At 37.5% G+C, this 25607-nt stretch overlaps 2 protein-coding genes and 2 long non-coding RNA genes across 13 annotated transcripts in view; 3 read left to right on the top strand and 1 right to left on the bottom strand.

The window, feature by feature from the left end:
* Positions 1 to 25607, top strand: part of LOC144979548 (sodium/myo-inositol cotransporter 2-like) — an 89885-nt gene that overhangs the window by 6549 nt on the left and 57729 nt on the right. For 4 of the 10 annotated variants that reach the window (XM_078926268.1, XM_078926270.1, XM_078926266.1 and 1 more), the window contains one exon: positions 2728 to 2887. In XM_078926268.1, the coding sequence (XP_078782394.1) occupies positions 2777 to 2887 (111 nt within the window). In that variant the 5' untranslated portion in view covers positions 2728 to 2776. Of the gene's footprint in view, positions 1 to 1904; positions 2294 to 2727; positions 2888 to 4141; positions 4237 to 25607 lie in introns of those variants that run through there. The other 6 variants (XM_078926271.1, XM_078926263.1, XM_078926267.1 and 3 more) reach the window with 6 other exon arrangements.
* On the top strand, positions 12004 to 16928 carry LOC144979550 (uncharacterized). The gene is made up of 3 exons (XR_013646730.1): positions 12004 to 12265; positions 13147 to 13251; positions 15381 to 16928. It is a non-coding gene; the product is annotated as an uncharacterized LOC144979550 (long non-coding RNA).
* Positions 15348 to 20116, bottom strand: LOC144979549 (uncharacterized). The gene is made up of 3 exons (XR_013646729.1): positions 19887 to 20116; positions 17559 to 17754; positions 15348 to 15482 (listed from the first exon to the last, which is right to left on the bottom strand). It is a non-coding gene; the product is annotated as an uncharacterized LOC144979549 (long non-coding RNA).
* LOC144979286 (uncharacterized) lies at positions 23092 to 24386 on the top strand. The gene is made up of 2 exons (XM_078925906.1): positions 23092 to 23166; positions 23520 to 24386. The coding sequence occupies exon 2, from the start codon at positions 23665 to 23667 to the stop codon at positions 24229 to 24231; it is 567 nt and encodes a 188-aa protein (XP_078782032.1). The 5' UTR covers positions 23092 to 23166; positions 23520 to 23664; the 3' UTR covers positions 24232 to 24386.

Here is a 25607-nt window from a genome sequence, read left to right as displayed (position 1 = left end):
TTTCCGTTTGCAAATGCACGAAGGCAACATTGAATTGCAGCTGTTTTGTAAATGTCAATATGCAAATTAAACACTTCTCTTATACAAGATTTGAAATCTTGGCCATTTCTTTCCTACCTGAACATTATTTCTTTTTAAATCATTGTTACCAATCAATAATTTCATGGTGTCGTTAAACTTTAACACGTATCCGAAACGCCAATGGCTTCGTGGACCCTACTATAAGCCCGCATGAAAGCAATTCACGGCATCACATTGCGTAACTTTGGAGGAATTTGTGATATTCCCCTGCGCATGGTATTGGAATGGTTCTCATGGATGGAAAATCTCAAAAACTAGAATAATCGACTTAACGGGTTTTGGAAAAACCAGCCTTCAATTCTATTATTTTTATATTATTCTCTTATTTTATATCATATTATCAATTCTATTATTCTAGTATTAATTCTCTTTATTATTTTATTATTATTCTATTATTCTTTTATTCTGTTATTCATTCTATTAACGTTTGTTACTTGTATTATTTGTGAAAGAAGATGAATACTCAAAACCTTGTTTGTTACAATCCTGATATGAATTTTTTTCCCTTAATGTTACAATATATATAACCACTGGCTTTGAAAATTAATAGCACAAAATTATAAAATAAAAATAAGTCATTTAATCCTTAATTTAAGACACCTGATCTTATGCGAATGATAAATTATATGGATTTACTGTGTCACCGGTTTTATGACATTTTTAAATATAAATATATTTCAAACCACAATCAGAATAATGATTTTACAAAAGGTTCACACAAAAGTATAGCTTTAAATTATTAAACTGCTGATTTTTTTTTTTAATAAAGAGAGATGTCAAAAATAAACTGAAAGGTTTGGCAACCAAAACGTACCTATTCAGTAACATGTAAAGACAATACAATAGACACAACAAATCGTGTTTTGTAGTCGTCTCGAGTTTGCTACTCTGTAATAGAGCAACGCTGCTCTGACTTTTCGTGAAGATGTGTAGTGTGGATACTTCTTCACTCTGTACCGATCGCCGACGTACGGCCCAACAAATATTGAGAACAACCGTGCTTCTCAAATTTGTTTTAACGTAAAAGACTTAGGACTATTCTTTTGGATCTGGATAGAGATTTGACCGACTCAATTTTTAACGGGAACCTTTTTATTTTCACACTTGTGGAGATGTGATTGTGATATTACGACCATACGTCGCCTTTTAATTCGTCGCCGACCCGACCAGCCTTTGATATTTTTTTAACACAGTGTTTGGTCTCTGTGTTATAATATTTAGTTTGTTATTGAAACCGGCCTGTATAACACAGTTTCTGCCATCTCTGTGTTTACTTTATTGGACATATCAAAAGTAACAGATTTACCTTCTCTGCACTCTGATTTATTGATCTCTTTTTTTTTTATCATTTTATCAAATTGTGCCTTCTTTACGCATTGCTTTTGGCCACCCGTTTACGGACTTGCACAGTATAACAGTAACCTGCACTATGCTTTGCTATTTTCCGGCCCCGAACGTTTTTCATACAATCAACCCTTTTTTCTCATTTTTTTCTAATCCCAGGCCATCCTATCTAATGAGCCTCTTAATTAGTATCAATTTTATTAGTTAGGTTTATTATCAAACATTTTCAACATGTCAGTAGCAGTAGAATGGCTTTGTGTCATTTAATGCGTCTGTATCATCCGTTATCTATCGGATTTTAAAATGGTTAAAACGACCAAACAAAAAACAAAAAAAAATAACACGTGTTATTTTTTTTTTTGTTTGTTCGTTCGTTTGTTTTTTTTTTTGTTTTTTTTTGTTTTTTTTTTTGGTATTGTTTTTTGTTTTTGTTTTTTGTTTGGTCGTTTTAACCAATTTGCCAACCTTCCCTATCATACAATCAACCCTGCATTGTGCGAAGGGCGAAGAATATAAAGTGACGTTTTGCGGCATGCCATGGGTTTATATAACCATGGTAAGTAATTATTCATATGACGAGTGGGAGGCATTGTCAACACAAGATAGCATAGCAACAAGTTTGAAAAATAACAACTCATTGAGATTCTCGTAAGTAGGTGGCGCTCTTCCTCGGCTTACGGACATTTTAAATAGTAGGAGCTAATAACAGCCGCTCAATCTTCTTGTTATTTTCAGCTTTGGCTCTATAACCGAGTGAGGTGAACTTTATTCATTGTAATCCGAGACTAAAATTAATGTGATCGAGACATGAAACTTAGGGGCTCCTTCCGTATGTGGATTTTCAATGTCAAGTCGGTAAACATGGCATGTGAGTATTGATTGAAACGCACATCATTCCTGACGCTATATCAATCGTACAAATTCACACAAAAAAACGTTTATAATCGGATAGAATTTAGTGAGAAGAAACCACCCAACTAAATAATAGAAAGCCGCGAAAGCCTATATCGAATTTGAATTATATTGCATATAAACATTATGAGCGAGAGGCTGTTTACCTACTTGACACGGTCTGATACAGATATATGGCGCATCGTTTGCAATTAAAATCATATTTCCACTTTAGAAGTTTCGCGTCTCTATATTTTTTTTTGTCTCGGTTGTAATACTATTATGCCCTTGTTAAAATAGCAAAATTGAATAATTTGAGCCGGAACTATTTCAGTTACGTATTTATTTGATCTCTTTGTTTCTTTTGTAGCCGGTTTTTTTTAAATTTACTCAACACATTCTGGTCCACAGGCTTAAGATAATTTTGGACTTAACTTAAATCTGAAACGTGAAAACTTTGATGTTTCGCTTCCTGTTTGTCTTGGAGCAAACTACAACTGCAGCAGCTTCTGGTCATCTTCAATTTGCCTTGTCTTACTCAAGTGAAGTCCATCTATTTACATTTTACAAGGTAAGTCAAAATGTTTTGCATTTTGATCTAAAATATCCCGTTTTAAGACGGCGAAATTTCAATGGAAGATGTGTATTTAGGTAAAATAGTCACATGGTCTGCACGCCAGATCAATCTTACCAACACACAAGACCATGGGTAATATTTTATGTTTGTAATAATATCATAGTCTGTAGGAGTTTGGTGAGAACTTATCACCAAACTTGTGGTCTAAGACATTTTTTTTAAAACGAATGTTTCGACACGCCTCTGTGCGAATGCTATGCGCTGATTCTTTTAACTTCCATTTTATTGTATAGTTGGTACAAGTTAAGTTTCTGCTCTATTCTCTGTGCGGCTATGTGGTCTAGTGGTATGACACTCGCTTTCGGATCGGAAAGTCCTGGGTTCGAGCCTTGCGCTCGAAGCATAGTTGAGTCCATGGAGAAGGCTCTTTACTCACATTCTTTCACCGTACTCAGGTGTAAAACGAGTACCTGGCCGCAGTGTTGTCTGTGTCCAAACAAATTTGTAATATCGCCTAACAGTCGTCATTTCCCCTTTCTAAATGTTACGTGTTGCTGTTGGCCAGGGCAAGGACCCCTTGTAAAGCACTTTGAGCACGTTTAGTGGATATTGCGCTATATAAAAGCTCAAGTTTTTGTTTGTTTTTTTAAGGCTTTTCACTGCGAGTACGAGTATATTTAGGCGATACCTAACCACCCAACTGAGTGACAACAATTTCATTCCTTCTTTATTCCTAAGAAATGATTGAAATTGAAGTTACTAAACAATTGAGATTTATTTTAAATGAGCTTTTATATAGAGCAATATCCACTAAATGTGCTCAAGGCGATTTACAAGGGTTCCCTAGCCAACAGCAACATTTAACATTTAGGACGGACAATACGCCTGTTAGACAATGTTAAAATATTTTCGGACAGAGACAACGCTTCTAACGGCCAGGTACTCATTTTACACCTGAGTACGGCGAGAGATGCGAGTAAAGTGCTTTCTCCAAGGACTCAACTATGCGCCGAGCGAGGCTCGAACCCAGGACCTTCCGATCCGAAAGCGAGTGGCATGCTACTAGACCACATAGCCGCACTAAACTTGTTATTATATAGTTCAACATATTAAGTGCTGATATTGGACTTTGTGTAAAGTTGTTTGAAAATCTTTTCCTTTCAACCAGTTACTTTGACTGACTTTTGTTCCTTTTGAAGGGTTTTAACTCGTTTCTTTTTAACTCTCTCCTTCTTCTTCTTCTTCTAGGTTCCATGCCTGGTCCAGGCTTCGGATACTGCATGAATTATCTCTCTCCATTCCTCCCTGTCTCTTGCTTTTTCAAACAGCTCTTGGATTGTTAGGTTGGTGAAGCCCTTCAGTTGGTCTATGAGTGTTTTTCTTTGTCTCCCCCGGGCGCGTTTACCAGGTATTTTTCCACAACTTGCCAGGTATTCATTTTTATCTTTCCTTACTATGTGTCCGAAAAAGGATAGTTGTCGATCCGCTATTAAGGGCATTAGTTTCCTTTGTTGGTATGTTTGTTTTAGCACTTCTTCGTTCGTTTTGTGTGCAGTATACGATATTCTCTGCATCCTTCTCAAGCACCACATTTCAAAAGCTTCAATTTTCAGAATTTTATCCGAAGCGTCATACTAACCCAACACAAAGATAGATTTTTCAAACAGAAGGGTAACGAGTATATTTTATATTTTGTCAGAAAAATGAGTTCTGCATTACAGTGTCGAGTTTTTATAGCTATAGCAAAATGAAATCAGAATAAGAAAATTGTTGGCTGCATCGAAACAAATGTGACGACTTTCCTGTGGGTGGTAGGGAGAGGGTTAATTTCTCATGGACTTACAATTGATCAATGATTTTGTCTTTCTCGCCAATACGCTTCAACAGTCGTAATGAGGGAACTTAGTAACTGGCTCTAAACTATCGGAACAATGGCGGACACCCTTATGAAATATTTCTCCGACGAGCATAAAAGTGTATCCAGAGAAGAAAAACGTTATAAATCTGATCATGTTTTGACTTTTACACATTCTGATCACAAGACAAATGAAAAGTTCTAGCCAGCATGAAGAATAAAAAGGATCGATTTTCTCTGTTTAGAACCACGATGGCCGCCGTTGCTGGGGGACGTCACATCTGACTATTGAATCCAATTATAGTAGTAGTAATAGTAGCTATACCATAACAACTCGTATTTTCATTTGCATCAATTTCATGGAATTGTCAATTATTAAAATTATAATAAATTGAAAAAAAAAATCTATATTGCCACGGGAGACTAGGATATTTAGTCGTGAGTCTGAATAACTTTTTGAAAGCTCATGCGCATCGGAGTTTGAGTCCGAATAGCCCAGGGAGACTATTCACGCTCGAGTCCGAATAGCCTCAGCCCCTTAAATAACCCAGGTTTTGATCAACATACAAAAATAAATCCACTAGATTAGGAACACGTTGTTATTTATATTAAAAAAAAAAGAAAAAATAAATAATTAATTATAGAATTACGATTCTCTTTAATCTGAGTTAGTGATATAGGACAACTTTGCTGAACGTCCACCGGGTGAGAATAGACAAAAAATTCGTCCATCGGCCTATTCTCACCCTCGGTGAGAGAGAGAGAGAGAGAGAGAGAGAGAGAGAGAGAGAGAGAGAGAGAGAGAGAGAGAGAGAGCAATCCTTTCGCTATTCTCACCCCGGCATCAAGTTTGTTTTTTTTTGTTTGTTTTTTTTTTGTTTTTTTTTTGTTTTGTTTTGTTTTTTCAATCCATATAAAATATAACATGCATACAATTAAGTCGGCGATGATTAACATTGATAAATAAGTCATCTAACTCAGACAATTTCATAGAAAAAAAATATTATATTTCTAGAGGGAAAAAAAGACATAAGGTTCCTGACCTCCCATACTGTGTCTTCTATCCCTCTATATCTGTTTTCCAACTTGCTTTCTCTCTTTGTCGTCGAATGAGATTACCTGGTTTTGTCCGGGCCCTTGCCGGATACCCTATCTGGGAGGGAAACAGTCAAAAGTATAGTTAGTTTTGGGAATGATATCTTTTTTCCTTGTAAATATCTCTCTGTTATGCACTGTATTATGTTTTGTTTACGTATTATATATGATTTGTGAAAATTTGAGTGTATTCCTCTTAGTGGGGAGCCTGTGCTTGTCTGGATGAGACTTTTAGGTGATCTCAAACTAAGTACTTTGATAGTGTGCTCTTGGAATCTACATCTGTTCCCTATTTGAACAAAATTACCCTTTGTCTTACCTTTTCTTGGGTACTTTAATTATAATTCTAAATCTTTTTACTATCCCATTTTCTTCCTTTTTACTGGCGCTGTTATGACCTTAATGTGTTGCAAGCGCCGTAAAACCCTTAAAATCTCACATCGCAGCCAATCTTTTATGAGAATTCTCTATATATAAGGAGAATTCTCATAAAAGATTGGGTGCGATGTGAAATTTATTGATGATTGTAAAATGTTATGCTGAATGTGCTGGTGGCGATTACAATGGCGTCATTGATGCCTGTAGTAGGTTGTTGACGAATGAATGATGATGAGAGTTAGTATTAACTCACTCAACCCTGACACCGACTATATCCGTAGTTTACCCAGGTAACTTTTACCCCATGCTTATTAATTCTATTTTTCGGAGACAAATTATAGCCGTAGGATCAAAGTTTATGTTTTTTCTTTTTGTATATTAATGATAGTTGAATAAAACTATAATTTATGTATATGCTCATTTTTCATACTTTTCTTCCAATTTTGAAAATTAGCAAAAGTTTTTAGGATTGAGTGAGTTAATGAGCAGTGCATACAAAGAGTGGCAGGGAGGTCACTCATTGGTAACCAGTCAAAGAGATACATTATGCAAGCGCTATGAACTAATACATCACAGACTTCGTAATAATTAACATGACAGTATAGATATATACATAAAGAATATACGTTTTGTAACATCACGCCAATGCATAAGTATAGTTAATTAAGGGGCAGTTTGGGTCTAATGATTAGGAAAATCCTTCAAAAATTTGATTTTGAGATTTTGGTGGGAAATGATATTTTGTTATCTTAGAAATAATATAATTGAAGTCCAAATTCTTAAAGTAGACTATAAAGGCACGAAAAACAAAGTCGAAAATGGTACAGGTAGTAAGAAATGTGTGAAAAACGGGAAGCCATTTTGCTATTTTCTCAATATGTCATTTTTCTAAGGGTATGGGAAACTGTGTCAAACGTTTCTCAGAATATATTCAATGAAATTGTCTGAAAATTTCCACAGTTATGACAGAGATAATGTATTATGTCACCATAGAGAGATATTTTTGATAAGATTGGTGAATTTTAAATTATAATCCTAAATCTGAATTTTTTACATCAATTTTGTCATAACATTTTTATTCTCAACTTTGTAATGATCTAATAAAAATTCCATAAGCTAAAGCCGTAAAATCTCTCTATGGTGACACATTATGGTACAATGTTGACAAGAGGGAAGAATATGGAGGTCAATTCTTCATTAGTTTTTGTGGAACGTTTGCCACAAGATTGTTATATTTTTTGATGTCAGACCCCCAAATTAGATCGCAAAATGGGTATCAACACAGATAATTAAAAATTTTCACCATAAATGTTGTTTTTTAACCTATATTGATGACACAGATAATTAAAAATTTTCACCATAAATGTTGTTTTTTAACCTATATTGATGACACAGAATAATTAAAACCGCCCAATATAGGTTATTAACTTTTTTTTATAAAAGACCCAAACCGCCCCTTAATGATACGAATATAATGTTCTCTAAAATATATTATTCAATTGTGACATTATTTAGAAGTAGTAATTAAATGTAATTCAGTGTATTATTCATGGAAGTACAATGATACTATTCTTGATAAAGTTGCAAAGGGCGATAACTCAATAATAATAATACACCATAACAACGAGGATGGCTATGGTGGTAGCAATGACGCTAATAAAAATAACAATGCAATGATTGAATACAGTCAGTTATGGTGGTGAAGACAACGATGGTATCAAATAATAATGACAAAGCGATGAATGCTGTCAAATATTAAAATGTAACAATTGTTTATGTCAAGTGTGTACAAAGAATACAATTTGCTGTTTCAATTGAACATAGGGTGGCAAAATGTTAGTGATGTGGGGTGGGGAAGATTTTATGTCACTGATTATTGTGGTAGGTTGTTGTTGTCAGTGTTTTGTTATGGTATGACTGTCGTGTCTCGATCAGGCTGTTGTGAGTAATCTTCATGTTGTGTTTGTTCCCTGTCTCCCGCGTAAACGTGACGTCATCGTGTCTCCTATAAAAGCTTGTGACACCCTTCATTCTTCCTCTTGACTACAGCCTTCTTCTAAGCAGACATACTATCTTTGCCTATCGTAGCATCTTCGAAGATCCGATCCGCCATACTTTTGGTATGTTATAAGAATCAGGCTAGACCGGGACGATTCCCGAGGTGCTCTAGAGCATTTTTTAACCGCCCATATATGTCCTCTACATATATGGAGAACGCCCACTTCGGTGGAGACTTTTTCTGAACTTTTTCCTTATTTTTTACATCGTGAACGAGATTGGGAAATCTGTTCACGACAATTGGCGCTGCGACTAATTTCCGAACCCTGCCATTTTTAAAGTAGTGTTGGGTTATTTGATCGCTTTTACTCGATCGACGACCGAGCGCCAAGCCACGAGTCAGTGCTCGATCTCAATGCCGGAAGAGCGAGTTAGTAAAACGATCACTCGATCGTAAAACGATCAAGCGGGTTGTGAGCTTGAGACGATCTTGACACGTGAGACGAGCTTGAGACGATCAGGATTCGAGCGAGCGGAGGGGTAACGAGTGTTTCGAATCATTTCAAATTCAAACGATCACAGTTTGCCATCCGATACCAATCGCCAATGTTTGCACACGGTAGTCTGTGGTTCTTCCACAGCCCTCACTCCTTGTCAGATGTTAGTGTGTCTGGGTGGCAGTGGCAGGGAAATTCGTATAGGTGTATCACGCGTGTGTGACAAGACTTCATTAAACCTACTAAAGTTTGACTATCACACACACACACACACACACACACACATACACACACACACACTAAGGCTATTTCTATGACACACACGCATCCCTCTATCAATGAACACTCCTACAGTAGTGCGGCTATGTGGTCTAGTCATGACGTAACTATAGGTAGTACTCTAGTCGACCATGGCTCTCGTGCATTATAATGGTCTAGTGGTATGACACCCGCTTTGGGATCGGAAAGTCCTGGGTTCGAGCCTCGCGCTCGGTGCATAGTTGAGTCTTTGGACAAGGCTCTTTACTCACATTCTCTCACCGTACTCAGGTGTAAAATGAGTACCTGGCCGTTAACAGCGTTGTCTTTGTCTGAAAAATTGTAATATCGCCTAACAGGCGGCATGTCCCGTCCTACATATTAAATGTTGCTGTTGACCGGGGACCCCTTTACAAAGCGCTTTGATCACATTTAGTGGATATTGTAAAGCTCAATTTTTTAAAGTAAAACATTAGCTTTGAATATGGAATGTTTCAATTTTAGATGCCTGTGTATTCTTTGTTAGTTCCCATCATCATCATCATCATCATCATCATCATCATCATCATCATCATCAGGGGCAGCGGTACGGTCTTTGGTTGGCACCCGAAAGGTACCGAGTTCGATCACCCGCCGCTGAGTGGTCTTGAGCAAGTCACCTTGCCCTAACTAAATTTGCGGCGCTGCACTGCGGCTATCGCTTGGGTTATTCCAGTCTTCCCTTAGAATAGACCCGAAAGACGAATCTCCCCTATGGGATGAATAAAGGGAATTATGTTTAATTTATTTATCATCACCATCATATCAGCGGGATCATCATCATCACCACCACCACCACCACCCTAATAATAATGGATAAAATAAATATCAACACATTTCAATGTAATAATCAATCTAAAATCAATCAGTGCTCCTAAAAGACCCTTTGATTTCTTTGTCTAATTCGTTCCATACTTTTGCAGTCCCGACAAAGAAAGATTTTCAGCTAACTATAGTTTATATATGGGAATATTAATCAGTCGTTTATATTGGAATCGGAGTTGTCTAGCAGGTGTATTAGTTCAAAGCGCATTTCCAAGGATTTACCATGCTCAATGAACTTCACAATATTTTATTTAATTTATTCCTCCGGCACGCCATATCGACCATACATCCATTTCGTACAGTAGGTACCGATCGCTGTTTGGAGTCTTTTTGTATTAAAGCTCTTTACAATACCCGTCATTGCTTATAAGATAAGAATACAGTCACACCTGAGTCAAGTGCCTGACACACGGACTTAACGTCTGGATCACAATTTTCAACAATCACTGTCACTCATCCGGCCATTGACAAGGCTTGATTTTGTGACAAGAGACACCGTACCACTGAGCGACCGAACAAATAATCACCATCTGCGCCATCGTCATCATCATCATCATCATCATTATCATCATCCTCATCACAGCCGTAACAGCCAGCAAAACCACAATCATCATCTTCGGGTCCGGTCTATCCGTTGTGGGGGGTGGGGGTGGAACCTGCTAAAGTATTTCATTTTTTAAACAGAAACACGATAATCATCATCATCATCATCATCGTCATCCATTGTCGTCGGCATCGTTATCATCGTGTCCGGGCAATCCGTGTGTGTCTGGGTGTGGAACCTGCTAAATATTATTATTATCTACCTACCTAATAAAAACACACCATTCTTGTTCATTTATTTTTCAAATAATGAAATGAAAGGCACGACCTTTCCCGCACACACAAGAGGCGATGACGACCAGTGACAAATTATGGGAGGTGGGGGCGGCCGACAACTTTTGGCGCGACATAAATATGAAATGTTAAGGTGACAGCGGGATGATGGTGGTGGGAGGGGGGGGGGGGGTCTCAACCCTTCACCATCAACAACTGTTTGATGGCGTGTGTGTGTGTGTGTGTGTGTGTGTGTGTGTGTGTGTGTGTGTGTGTGATGCGACGAACGATCATAATCAAGGCTGCCAGACAGCCAGATTTCTTCTTGCCCAAGTAGTCAAATAGACCCCAAATAGCCCAACACCACAAGCATTCTGACTCCCTTGAAAAACTCATTTGTTTTGATTAACAAAACAATCGACTACAGTTGGATAAACTTATCTTTTCATTTTTTTTTAAATAAAAGATTTTTTTTTTTTAATGAATAATAATAGAAAAGCGTTTCTTAGTAACCAATTTTGAACTTGGCCATCTGGCAGCCCCCATCATAACCAGCTGCAGTCAAGCCAGCCACAGACATAAGAGAGGGAGGGGTATGTGAAGTTTCCTGTGGCAAACGAGTTGCTCGTGTTTTTTTTTTTCAAACTAATCACTGCTCGATGACGTCACTGACTCGAAACCCGCCCGAAACCGACTCGATTTTAGAGGACTCGATCGAAAACCCGCTCGATTTGATCGTTTCAAACTCGACCCAGCACTGTTTTAAAGTGTATGGTAGCACTCAGTGCACGGGAATTGACTTCTTCAAGGTAAAGAGTTCTTGTAAACAAATCAGAATTATGAATCTAAAAACTTGTTTCATCTGATTGTGTTGTAATTATAGATAGTATGCGGTTAAACAGCTGATCGGAGTGGAAGTTTACTTCCGGGTCAGGGTTGCCAGTTTGGCATTTTAAATGCCAGATTCCAAAAATCTGGCATTTTTGAAAACCGTTTGGCATTAGAAAAATCATTTGGCATTTGGCATTTTCATTTGGCATTTTCTTTTCTTGTATATTATACTTCAAATGACACCTTTTCTCAACCGTGGTGTAGTGGTTTAGCACTCCACTTAGTAGTCAGTAGGTAAAAAATTACCCCAACAGGAAATTAAGTATAATTCAAAAAGAAAAAAATAAAAAGAAAAGAAAACACGCAAGCCACCAGGATATGATAGTAAATTGTCTATCAAAAGTGAGTAGTTTTCTTAGTGGGGATGGGAGTCAACAGACTTTGGCATTTTTTGGAGTGTTTTGGCATTTTTTGAGTCTTCCACTGGCATTTTGTTGAAAAATAATCTGGCAACCCTGTTCCGGGTGGCAGAAAGCAATGGAAGGCAATGGCGTAGAATAGTAAAATATTAGTTTCTGTCGATAATCTTCCGTATTTTTCTGGTTCTAGACATAAATATATTTTTTTTAAATTTCCCGTTAATGATGTAGACCCCTATGCCATTTGTGAACACGACTGGTGCCATAATCTTTAGGAACTACAGCCAGTCTCATCGTTTGATGTAGCGAACTACCTCGTCACGACCACAAGTTTCTGTCTACTCGGTCTACACATTTCACGGTAAGTCTGTATTATTTAATCGTTTCCCTATGCTATACCTATACTATGTTACACCATCTACGGCTAATTGTAAGATTTATTCTCAAAAAATCACAGAAGACAGATATGTCGAACCTGACACGGAAATATTAATATGATATGACCTGCTTCACGAGTCGTGATCATCTTAGTGTCTTAGTCTTAGTCTTAGTAAGTTTAGTCTAAGTCAGTCTAAGTAGTGGATCAATGAGTCTGTGTGGTTACATTCAAATTTCAACTATTTTGCCTTTAAGGTGATGAATTCCTCCGAATTCACCAAAGATTATAAATAATAATTTAAATTAAAAACACCAGGGCAGGCAATGACTATGAAATCAATGTGATCCCGAGTCCAAATCTAAACTGATATAATACAGTAACAAAACACCATGCCCATAAGACTGTTTTAAAAGCCCCACCCCATTCCAAGGGACTGAGCTTGATCCCGAGTGAATTTATTTTTCTCATCCCACTCCCCTTATCAATCCAGCAGTGATTGGGTAGCTGAGTCTGTTAGATCTAGCGGAAAGTACTTTGACATAGACTATAGTCCTATCTAAAGGGTAGCAATTGCTATGGTCCGTTTCGCGCTTTTCAAACCAGGTTAAACTTCGGCTCCATTGAATGACTACTTTTTTATTCGATATTTTACTCAATCCCCAAACTATATAATTTTTAGCCCCACGGCTGATGTTGAGTTATGGAATTGTGTCTCTCTGAATAATTCTAATAACCTTTCAGATGAGTACTCCACATTTCACAGCAAATTTAATTCACTGTTGTTAACTAAATGTGATAACAACAGTTTTTATCCTCGAGTTTCAATTAATAATATTACCACCATTGCCACATTTTTTTTTCAGGCTTACAGGGGACTGACTACTTAAAATCAGGCCTACAATGGATGGGTGACGGATGTAAAATGGGTTAAGCCTCCTAGCTGTGGGAAAGTGGTACTAGTTGCTAAGGTAACCCCCCCCCCCGTTTTCATCTCACTTCTATGATTATTATTACTGTTATTACATATTATTATTTTGATTTCTACATTTATTTATATTACTCCATGCAGGATTGATAATAAGATATAGAGGTTTTTAACATATGGCTATATTCTTTACAATGAATTTTCTTGAACTAGAATATGAATAACTTAAAAAAAAAAAGAAATAAGAAACTTCTTTAATAGGTTCAAGTTCTACTATGGGAGACTCAGTCGAGTCCTTGGAAAAGCCTCTTTACTCACATTTGCTCAGTCAGTGTGTTCGGACATAAACGTTTAAATGGTTATGCGACTCATGGCAGTCCCGTTAACTCAGTTGGTAGAGCACCCATTTCACAATCATAGAGACCGAGATATATCCTAGATGAAGTTAAGACCCCACCCCCTCCCCTTTCTTTTTTTTTGTACACCCAGCAGTAATTTGGCAATAGAAAAGTGCCCTATTCGAAGGGTAACAAATTATTATTTTCACACTATAGAAACTGGGATGAAATCTGGCTCTATAGACCTAATGGTTCTGATGGACTACTTTCGGTGCTTGCGACACTATTAGGTCATTTTCAGCACAATTAAAAGCTGTTGCGAAATACGTAGTAAGAAAAATGGGCTTGGATCAAATACGGAGCAGAAGTAGATCTAAATTATTAATGTGCTTAGTTTTGAGATCGCCTAACAGTTCAATCCAGAGACGGAATACACTCAAATGTTTATGTTTGATTTAAGGGTTTTACTGCACTTGCGACGCATTTCAGCACCAGTAAAAAGGAATAAAATGGGATTGTAAAAATTTCCAGATTTACAATTAAAAGCACACAAGAAAAGTAAGACAAAGAGGAACAAATGTAGATTCCAAGAGAATGCTATCAGTGTACTAAGTCTGATAACACCCAAAAGTCTCATCCTGACACAAGCACAGGTCCCCCTAAGAGGAATACACTCAAACGTTCGCGTATTATTTTTTTATTATATTATATTAAGTTACGTTATGCCTTTTGCGCCGCGATATCATAAGATATCGTCGCCTAGGCATTCCACGAAGGAATATAGATAACTCATCAAACAAGATGTCTGATGTCAACGGGAATCACCCATGTTGTCCAAGTGAGCAAATTGGGGGTTAATAATCTTGCTCAAGGAAAAAAAAAACGAAAGTGCCTGAAGCGGGGCTCGAACCTGGGTCATCCGGATCACAGTGCAATGCCTTAACCACTCGGCCACTTCGCCCCCCATATTATATATACACACATATATATATATAATAAAAAAATTTACGCGAAATGATTTACAAGACAAAGAAATTTTTTTTCCCAAAACCAACAATATTCATTTGACTGTTTCCCTCTCAGCCAATGACTCCGGCAGTCGAAAGGACAAAACCAAGTAATCTCATTCCAAGACAAGGACATAAAGAAACTTGGAAAACAATATAAGGGATAGAGGACATAGCATGACCTCTTGCCACCATGGGAAGTCAAAGACCCCACCCAGTCTATTGTTTATAAAATGTTAATTATAAATTTACAAAATAAATTTACATCCATTTGTCACCCTCTCATCTAAGGACAGGGGAAAAAAGCATGTAATCTTATTCCAAAACAAAGATAGAAAGCTACCTGAAAAAGGAATACAGACATAGGGGGGTGAAGAAAGCAATAATGACCTTGCCCACAATGGAAGGTCAATGACCCCACACCCAGGGTAGAAAAATGAGAACTCAGTCAAGCATTCACCATCAAATTGCAAAAGCAACGGATAAAACAAATTTTTAAAAAAGTCATTACAGTACTTTATTTTCTTTATTGTGCTCCAACTTCATAAATATACAATGGATTTCTATTTATTTGCCAATTCAAAAATATTATTAGGTTTTGAATATTATTGCAGAACATATAATAATGGTAACAGAAGTAATACTACTACTACTAGTAGTTATACTCCAACTAGTACAATTTTTTCACAAACATTTCGGGCAAAAGTAAAAATTTAACAGATGTATTAGTCTAATGAAAAGAATGAAAAGGATTACAAAGGTATATAAAATCAAGCATTATTGGAAAAGAATGAATAAAAAGTCTGACTGCTTTCTTTTCGTTTCAGGTTCGCCATTCCCAAAAATTGGGTTATAGTGGACTCTGTGTGTCGACAAGTGCTTTCTGCTCAGCATCAAGATGGGAACCTGAAATGTCTGTCTTCACAATCCTGTAAAAGAAATACCAAGATTAAGTTAATATATAGAGCAAATAGTACATTATTGAACTACCACCTCTGGCGTCTATCGTGTCACTGGGAATTTTAATTTTAATATGTTTGAAAACAAAGAAAACTTAAGCCCCATTTCCTCAAATACGCAAGTCATTCATTTTACAGGTCAAAATAATTTTTTAAAAAGTTTTTCTTTGACTTCAATTTCAAATGCCAATAGTGCCTGAACCTTATGATGAGTTCCAAAATGGTTTGGCATATTTATGTGGAAATCTATTCTTTTAAAAAAATAGAGTTGTGGATCACCATTGCTCCGTACAGCAAATGTTAAATATTTATCATCGAGCACAAAATTACTGGCAAACCTAAAAATTCTAAAACTATTTATTTACAAACTCTACAAGTAACACGCAAATATTTTAAAAACTAAATGTAATTCTATCACCTGTGGAATCAAACTATGTATGCTCAGAAAATCTGCTGTACTGTAATGTTCGGGCAATTATTGGCCTTCGCCAAAAAAAGAAACAAAAATAAGAACTGTATTTCCTACACCAGTATACAAAAAACACACATATATGTTTTCTCTACACGGGAAATTCCATTGAGTGTTACAAGCGCTGCACCTAACCATCAACTTCTTGTAGATACTGCTAGCTATAACCAATAAAAATGGACAAACTTAGCCCATAATATTTTACATTTCTGGGAATGTTTGTTTTTTCTTTTATGCCATATAATTTTTTTTTTTTTTTTTTATTTAATTTGTTGCCAGCGTGTGTATTTTGTACATACATAGGGAATACATGCTTCTGTAAAAAAACGTTTGATTGGTCATTCTGCTGATTTGGCAGATTGCCTTTTACCACAATGAAATGACAATTGGCTTGTAAAAATAACATGTAGACTATAATATTAATATATTCGTTTAGCTTAAGCGGCATAATTTAAATTTAAGGTTAATAAAACATTTCCTCCCAGATCTTAATAATTGAGGAATAAATCAATATGGGTGAACTCATTTAATTCTATCTATCTCATCATAAGAACACTTTGTCACTACGTTGTGTGGCCTTGAGCAAGTCACCTCAGCCCTAGCTCAGTTTGTGGCGCTGTGTTGCGGCAATGCCTGGGTTATTTCAGTCTCCCTTTAGAATAGACTCCAAAGACAAATTTTCCCTAGAGGTGAATAAAGAGAATCTATATTTTTAAAATTTGTTACGCTATAGTCAAAGACAAAAAACCTTCAGAATTTTCTAATTGTGTATGAACTATCCTAAAAGGCAACCTATCCATAGCATAGAAGGACATGCTCACAATAGTATTAATTTCATTGTCCTCAAATTTAATGGATCTTCCTCTTTTATTAATTGTCATTGCCCATTCATTAAATAAAACAAAATTAATCAACATAATAAAGACAAAGCTTTTGATTCAAATGAAGTGATGTTTTTTGTTCAGTTATTTATTATCTCTGAAGTTAAAAGTCTTATAACTCAACCATGTAAGCTTTTGTACAGTCTGGTTATTTGAAAAAAAACTTCTCTTGATGTCAGTTCTTGCACCAACAATTTGGACAAACTTTGACTTCATTACTGGCTCACCGGACAGGCATTCCTTACATACCTTATGAGCAAATGAAGTCACTTTATATGTGCTCTATTCCCCTTTGTCTTATTACTTTCCTCATAGTCATAGATTTGTGTCTTAACTTTGCAATATGAAATATGATTTTGTGTCCTTTGTCTATTGTTATGTGCATAGATCTACAATCTTTTCACTCTCTATTCAACTTCCTTTCAACTGGCAATGCAATGACCTTAAAGGGTAATGAACGGCACAAACGTTGCTAACCTCACTTTTTACCCCCCCCCCCCCCCAAAAAAAAATTGCTTGATTTGGACCTATTAAATTTTCTGAGAGCGAGATCTGCTTTTATATAGCGCATGCAATATCCACCCAAAGCACTCTACAAGATGTCCCAAGCCAACAGAAACATTAACATTAACATGTAGGAAGAGATATCATGCCTACATAAATATTGTTTTAAACAGATACAATCAATACACTTACATTTACATGGTCAATGATTGAGCTAGTTTCTCCAATTGTTGATTGTTCAACTAGAGCCGTTGCTGCCTGCAGTCATTGCGTTTGTTCCTATCTTTAAGACATGAGTAATGGTCTGTTTTTTTCTCTGCCCCATGTCCAAGCTTTAACGTTGGAACCCAATCAGGATCAGTTTCATCCAGCAGTGATGCTGGCCCTCCTGTAAAGGCAAAAAATTGATTGTTGAAATATATTACGTCATTTCTTGCCTATTACAATCTGGTCCTGGTCCTTGTGTGGCTATGTGGTCTAGTGGTATGACACTCGATTTTGGATCGGAAGGTCAAGGGTTCGAGCCTCGCGCTCGGCGCATAGTTGAGTCCTTGGAAAAGGCTCTTTATTCACATGCTCTCACCGTACTCAGGTGTAAAATGAATACCTGGTCGTTTACAGCGTTTTCTTTGTCCGAAAAATTGTAGCGTCCCCTAAAAGGCGTCATGTCCCGTTCTACATGTTAAATGTTGCTGTTGACCAGGGACCCCTTGTAAAGCGCTTTGAGCATATTTAGTGGATATTGCGCTATAATATAAAGCTCAATTTTTTAATTATTTTTTTTTTTACAATCCTTAAGCTTTCCGTTAAATTTACATCAAGCTTTGTCAAATTAGAACAAGGGTAGAACAATTATATAGTGCAATTTCCATTAAATGAAAATTTGTTCAAAGCGCTTTGCAATGGGTTTATAGCCAACAGCAAGACTTTACATGCAGGTCGAGACATGACGCTTGTTAGGCGATATTACATTTTTTCCGGAAAGAGAGACAATGCTGTTTAACAGGCCTGCATCTGCCCCCTGAAAAACTTGCCTGAAAATCCTCGAGCCGAAGCTTTTTCAATAACATGAGCAAAAATCCCCATTTCCCAGAATATTTTCTTAGAATTTTACCAATTCAATAGGCTGTTAAACAAAATGAAAAAGTATTTTAATTAATTTTTTGTTCCGGCAGAGCGAAATTGCCAGAAATGCCGGCAAATTTACAGGCCTATGTTAAAAGCCAGTTACCCAATATATGCCTGAGTATGGTGAGAGAATGTGAATAAAGTTCCTTTCCCAATGACTCAACTGCTCAGAACGGGTCTGGAACCCTAATCCTTCCAAAATGACGGTGATAACTATACCACATAGCTGCAATGAAAGTATCGGGATCCCAAAGGACAATTTTTTTTAATTGAAATTATTTTATTATTATTATTGTCATATTTGGGGAAAATTCCATATGAAGGCCCTAATTCAATGACTATACGAAACATTATAACTAATAATCCTCACCTTGAGTTAAAATAATTTCTAACTATGAAAATTATGAAAAGTTATTTTAGTGGATTGATAGAGGTCAATTGTTTCTTTCTTTGGATTAAAATTTAAAATAATAATAATAATAATATTTATTTTTGTCAGTAAAAAAATAACCATTACTATCATTATAAACTGACACTGGCAATCACTAAGCAGCGTGTTAAACTTCTGTCAAAAACTAGCATTTACATGTCCAACAGCGGTGTAGAAAAGCAGTTTGTTACTTTACAATACACCACCGACGGAGGAACGGAAAAAAAAAAAACTTAAGGAAAACGCAACCTTACTTTTAATATTTCTTCAAATGGAGAACATGTTTTAAAAATGCACAATAAAATAATCTTGACAAAGCATAAGTTATAAACTGGAACATTATAATTCTAAAATGAATGACCAGAACAACAGTGAAAGACTTCCTCATCTCATAAAGCTTGAAAACGAAAGTAGCCCTATCACTATCGGTAATGAGGCATTTGGTTTTGATTTTGATTTAGAGTAAGTTGCACGAGAAATGCATGAAATATTCATGGTCCTATCTGATAACTAAACACAACAAATAAAAGATCATCCATCCGGACCGTGTATGGACCAAAAAAATTAAAATGATTCCTTCTAGACCGCCTACAGACTACAGATTACATCTGAGTCTGAGATGAGTCAGATGATTTCTCCAACTTCGGAGTTTCGCATAGAAAAGTCACATCGGTGAAAAATCTCTCCGTAGATTTTGTTAGACCACCGAGTTTGAAATTTTTGATTTGATTTCTCTTCCATAAAAAAGAAAAAAACACATATTTACTAAATCATAAACTTGCAACGTCAGAAATTAAGGCAAGGACCTTGGTCGGTTGCCGCCAACTCCGTGACATGCTATGGCCCACAATGGCTACATGATGATGTTGGAGCGAAGTAAACTTGCTTTGTTCACAATAATTAAAATTAATTCATATCGTATATATAATATTTAAGATTTTAATTTATCCATCAATTCTTACCTTTAACAAAATGATCATTGCAAACTCGGTGGCTGCAAGTTAGATTTGAGTTTGAGCCATCGCCAAATCCCTTTCTTCTGATCGCTGCCATAACCGCTGTACTGTCTCCGCTGGGTTAAATTTATTATTTTTGGGTCCTTCGTCTTCCTAATGGATGGGAACCTGAACATTTTGACTCCATCTCGACCCTGTCTTCTAGTGCATCCGATGATTATGCAGTTATTTGGCATTTTGTCACGTTTAAAAAATTGGACAAGAGCTTGTTTCACATCAATGTTTACAAGCCAGCCAAGTTCTTTTGCCATCCGGAACTAAAGTAGGTCATTGCGTGACGTCATCAGCATTCTATCTATAGCGCCTTGAATTGAGTTCCCCTGGTTTAGTTGTGTTTTTTCATTGCTTAAACCAGAGAGGAAAGCCGTTTATAGGGGTCGGCAATTATTTTTTAACCGGCGAAATTACGATCTCAGCTCAGCTCAATTTTTTCTTCGAGACTTCGAGCTCAACTTTCGTTTATTTTTGCCAATAATATTGTGCAATTGTGATTTATATTCTACAAAATGGAGCAAAAAAATTGGTGAGTACAATTCAATAATTTTACTTGAAAGTGCATGAGGGCTTAATCAATTATCACTTCAAAGAATTAGCCTGGTGAACCATTATTGTGGTCATGGTTTTCACTCCCACACTGATGTCTCAACTAAGATTGGAATTCAACCTGCATGTGAGCTAAATTATTTGCATGTCTAGTTAAATACTTTCCAATATTTGACATCAACAATACTATTTCTGTGAATAATATACAAATAATTGGCGCCAAGATTGTTGCTTAACAATCTCACTGTGCTTTTCTAAACAAAAGGTAACAGTAACAGTATCATCTGCCTTTATTTAGATGATCAAAGTCAAAGCTCTGTAAACATATCCACTTGCCTTAGACACCTGGTCAGTGTCTAAATAGGATAAGAACCACCTCTAACCCTAACCCAGTGATTAAACAGTGAAAATAGTGAAATCTATCAGCTGTGGTGTAGGTGTTGTATACAAGTGAGAAGGGATCTGAGAGTATTCCAAGTTTACAGACTTTATCATTGCTTTAATTGATTTGCATCAACTGGTCTGTCATTTTAACTGAAATAAATAATTATCATATTTCAGTTTAATCCAAAATGGATGCAAAGATAATGATTAATGTCATTACTGCTAAGGACCTTTTAAGGTCATCTCGTATAAACAAGCCTTTGGTTAGAACCCTGCTTGACATTCGAGCACGTAACGGTTTACTCACTAAGGAGGATGTGATAGATAAGATCAGTACTGGTGACATGTTAGAACTTTGATTTTTCGGTTTCCGAATCGTGCATTTTTGAGAAACCAGGTGAACATGCCCCTGGTACCTCTCGCGACAGTTCCCCAAATAAAATGGATTCGAATGATAATGCGTCTGGTGCTGGAGACAGACGAAGGGAACTGTCTGCGCAGTAGACCCCAACTAAAGCTGCAGGTTCGTATCCTGAACATGACGCTACTAGCAATCCTCAAGAAGGTGCTAGTAGTGTTGCGAACCCGACATTTTGTAACAATGCGAAACGCACCATTCCTAATGCGTGGCACGATCAGCCTACCGAAGACCATTACCCAACATCCTTTTTGGCATCCGACCGAGAGCGGGTTCCTTTCGTTCATGAAGCTAAATTTTGTCAAAATACATGGACAAGGTGCCTTATTCTGAATGTCCTGAATCTATAACTCACACATTGGACCCACCCTCTCAAGATTTCTCAAACAAGGGTCTCACATCAATGGGCCCGCAAAGAGAGGATTGTGGATATGCGAGAGACAAAGTAAGGCGAACCCGTAGGCTACCATGGAGAACACCATCTATGAGAAGAACCTTAGAACAGGAGGATGCTCTAATCGAGGCAAGCATGCACAGGGAAAGACGAGGATGGAGGGATGAGACTAGTTACATGCATTCCTACGAGGCCCCACCTGCGGATCGCAATTCCACGGATCATTATGGAGATATGAGCAGTGGAGGCCCACTTATGCCACCCCCGTCCAAGGTACAGCTGCCTAAATCTATCTCTTTCAATGGGACAAAAAGATGGGATACGTTTGAATATAATTTTCAGAACTTTCTGAATTATCATAATATTCAACATCTCCGTGACCAACTATTTTTCCTGGGCCTAGCCCTGGAAGGAAAAGCAGCGGATTATCTCTCACGGATCCATCAGTCGATAGTCTTTAAAGACATACGAGATGCATATGACACCCTGAGAAATCGATTTGGTGGTCAGCAGCTACAACATGCAACTCTGATACAATTCAACAGCACTACGCAGGCTGAAAAAGAAGATGTCTTAGACTATGATGACAAGCTATGGGAGTTGGCACTGCAGGCATTTCCTGGACAGTCCCCCCGCAATTTAGAGTCCCAAGTGGTAGCCCATTTTATAACAGGACTATATGATGTGAAGGCAGCCCAATATATTGCATGTCAGGAGTGCACCACGATGGACCAAGCCCTGAGAACATATAAGCTTTTTAAAAATTCTCAGCAAGTTGGTTGGCGTGCACGAAAGGATAGACCAAGTACCAGCAACACCGTGCGGTTCAGAGAGCCCTCTATCCAAGCGGTGAATGTGTACGATGAAGAATCTGGGTCAGAATCTAATGAATTGGAAGACTATAGCCAAATTAGAGCAGTGACTCGCAACACGAGCATTAAGACAGCTGGTGTACAGCAGAAGACTGAGATGAGTGTTGAGGCAATGTTCAAAAAGATGTTATCAATGCATGAACAAACCCAAAGTAAATTAGACACTCTCATCACACTCCAAAGTCAAGTCTTGGAAGTTATGCAAAGAGGCGCTCGACATGCCCAGCCAAGATCCCGTTCCAATTCCCCATCATCAAGTGCCTGTTTTTCATGTGGAGGTCAAGACCACTATGCTAGAGACTGCTCCATGAAAGGTCACCCAAAGGAAGACAAGGCGCCAAACGGGCAGGGATCAGTTTGAGCCTGGAATTGATCCCAGTTCAAGCAAGGGCAATTAAAGAGGACCCAGTTTTTGAGGCACAACACAGATATAAGACTATGAACAATTGGTGCTCCTACTCTTCTGACTGTACTAATTTTATGAAACATTTACGAAACTGAGGAAAACCTTGCCCAGCAGACCAACAACGGAAGCCACAATGAATATCGGTCTAGCCAAGATCCAGAACAGATTGTAAAACCTTATTTTGAGGAAGAATGTATCTGTATTGCAAGGTTACAGTCGACGGGTGGTTGGATGGGAGCATCACCCTTGAATCATATACCTATGATGTTCGCATGGGTGTACGATCCGATAGTGATGTCGTTTCTTCTTCTCTTTACTAGCCTATCCTGCTTCTTTGGTTTGTGATTGTATTTTTGACAGGGGATATTTTTTTTCCTGTAAATCCTCTGCCTGTTTGTTCTTGGTTATTTATAATTTAGCTTATGATATCTTTAGGTTATGCTTTTGATTGACATTTGTACTATTTTTGTTAGATTGCTTGTTTTTTTGTTTCAGCGGTCTCTCATATAACCTCAATTGTGTTGGAAGAGACCTAAAGCAACAAACAAACAAAAAAAAACAGGTTACAGTCAGAATCTGCCCTTAAAGTACAATGTACAATTGAAAACGTCCCTGTACAAGCAGTGGTGGATACCGCAACAGATGTTACCATCATCTCTGAAAACACCCATAACAAAATCCTACCCACCCCCACTTGTACGAAGTCCATGAAGATGTTTGCAGCAGGTAAAGATCAAAGCTTCTCTGCAAAATTAGTGGGGCCACTACACTTGCGATTGGGAGAGATTCATCTGCTAACTCATATCTATGTTGCTCCCATTTTTGACCCAATGCTATTAGGAATAGACCTGCTGAGGAAATTAAGGGCAAAGATTGATGTGGAAAAACAACAATTATTTTGTCAAAATCAAATTATTCCTCTTGCAACAAATTCAACTGAAAATGTAAGTCCCAAGTGTGACATGGCACAAACAGGTTTACCAGTGGATGATGGAAACCGAACAGCTATCAAGATTGCCATTCCCCACAAATTGATCATACCAGCCCAGTCAGAAGTAATCACTAATGTTGAGTTAGACTATCTGCCCAATTCACCATTTATGTACCTGGAACCATATAGAAATCTGCCAATTTCTGTGGGCCATACCCTGCACGTAACCAAACCAGTTGTTACAGTGTGCTTAATCAACACAGGTGATGAATGCTTCCTCAAAAAAAAAGGGGGGGACGGAAATAGGACAACTGCTTCCCCTGGAAGCAAGAGATATAATTGAGGATGACGAAGATGACTGGCTGAATTTAACAGAAGTGGACGAACTCAGCAACCCCACGACAAAAACGGAGGGGGAATGCTCCATATCAAGCACTTCCTGCCAGCCGATCCAACTACCAGACAAACTTATAGATCTCTGGCAGAGAGTTACGTCCATTCTGGGAGATGAAAGACTAGGTAAAGTTGAACAATTGCTGTGGAAATATCAAGCAATACAACACCATATTGATACAGGAGGTGCAAAGCCAATTAAACTAGGCTTGCGACGTACCCCCGTTCACTTTACCAAAGAAGAAGATGAAATGTTAGACAAGATGCTTAAAGCAGTGGTAATACAACCCTCAACCTGGAGCTGGGCTGCTTCAACGGCACTATTGGTACGGAAGACAGATCTGTTTGTGCATCCAATTTGGCTTATTGGTAGATCCCCAGTTCATGAAGATTTCTAGCACAAAGCAGCTTTCCGTACATACCAAGGACGCTTGAGTTTAATAAACTCCCATTGAACTGTTCCATAACCCTAGGACATATTCTAGATTAATCAAGTGCTGAGAGGGTTAAACCAGAAAAGGATACTAGCCTTCCTTGTTGATACCCTTGTCCTTGGAAAATATTTTGACGATCGTCTTTCAAACTTAAAACATCTCAGCTCCATGCCCAACAGACAAGACTGGTGGACGCTGCATAATAATATATTATACAATAAGCCAGAATCTCTTCTTACTTCACAATGACCACTTTGGACGAATGAAGTGATGGAGAATAAACCTGCTGAAATTGCCACTTCAAGAGATTTTGAAATTGTGTGTAAGCATATCCAGTACATGACATCAAGAAGCATGAAATAGCAAAGAGAGTGAGATCACAAGTCATATATATCTTCTTGCCACCCTCCAGTGATGTCAATGTGTTACTTAAGGCTGCTTACTGTGGTTAAAATATAAAAGTAAATATGAGAGGCCAGGACCTAACAACTCTAATCCATTTGGGATACCCACGACATAAGTTGAGAATGGCATTCTTTGACCCTCAACAAAGATGCAAAATAACTCTCACAAATCAGATCACTTCAATCACCACCACAGTGTAGGTCATGACATGAGCAGCAGTTAAGAATTCTTATTCAGGTCAATTATTTCCTTGATAATAATTTCAAATCAAGGAATAAACTAGACATGGCATGGGTAGCCCCCTTAAAGGCACAAGACCTGAACCACCGCTCTCTGACTAGTGAAAAATGGTCAAGAAGAGCGAGAGAGAAAAAAATGGTGACATTATGAAGCTACATACCTAGGAAGAATATCTATTACTTATTGCTTCCATCATCTGTAGTGCAGTCAATGATAGATAGATTTTACAACAAAGGATGCGAGCTTA

Source organism: Berghia stephanieae, chromosome 9 (assembly GCF_034508935.2).
Source record: "Berghia stephanieae isolate SIO BIC M18660-M18661 chromosome 9, UCSD_Bste_1.3, whole genome shotgun sequence".
NCBI lineage: Eukaryota > Metazoa > Mollusca > Gastropoda > Nudibranchia > Aeolidiidae > Berghia > Berghia stephanieae.
The sequence above is the reverse complement of the archived record's forward strand: the minus strand, read 5'-3'. Positions and strand labels throughout refer to the sequence as shown.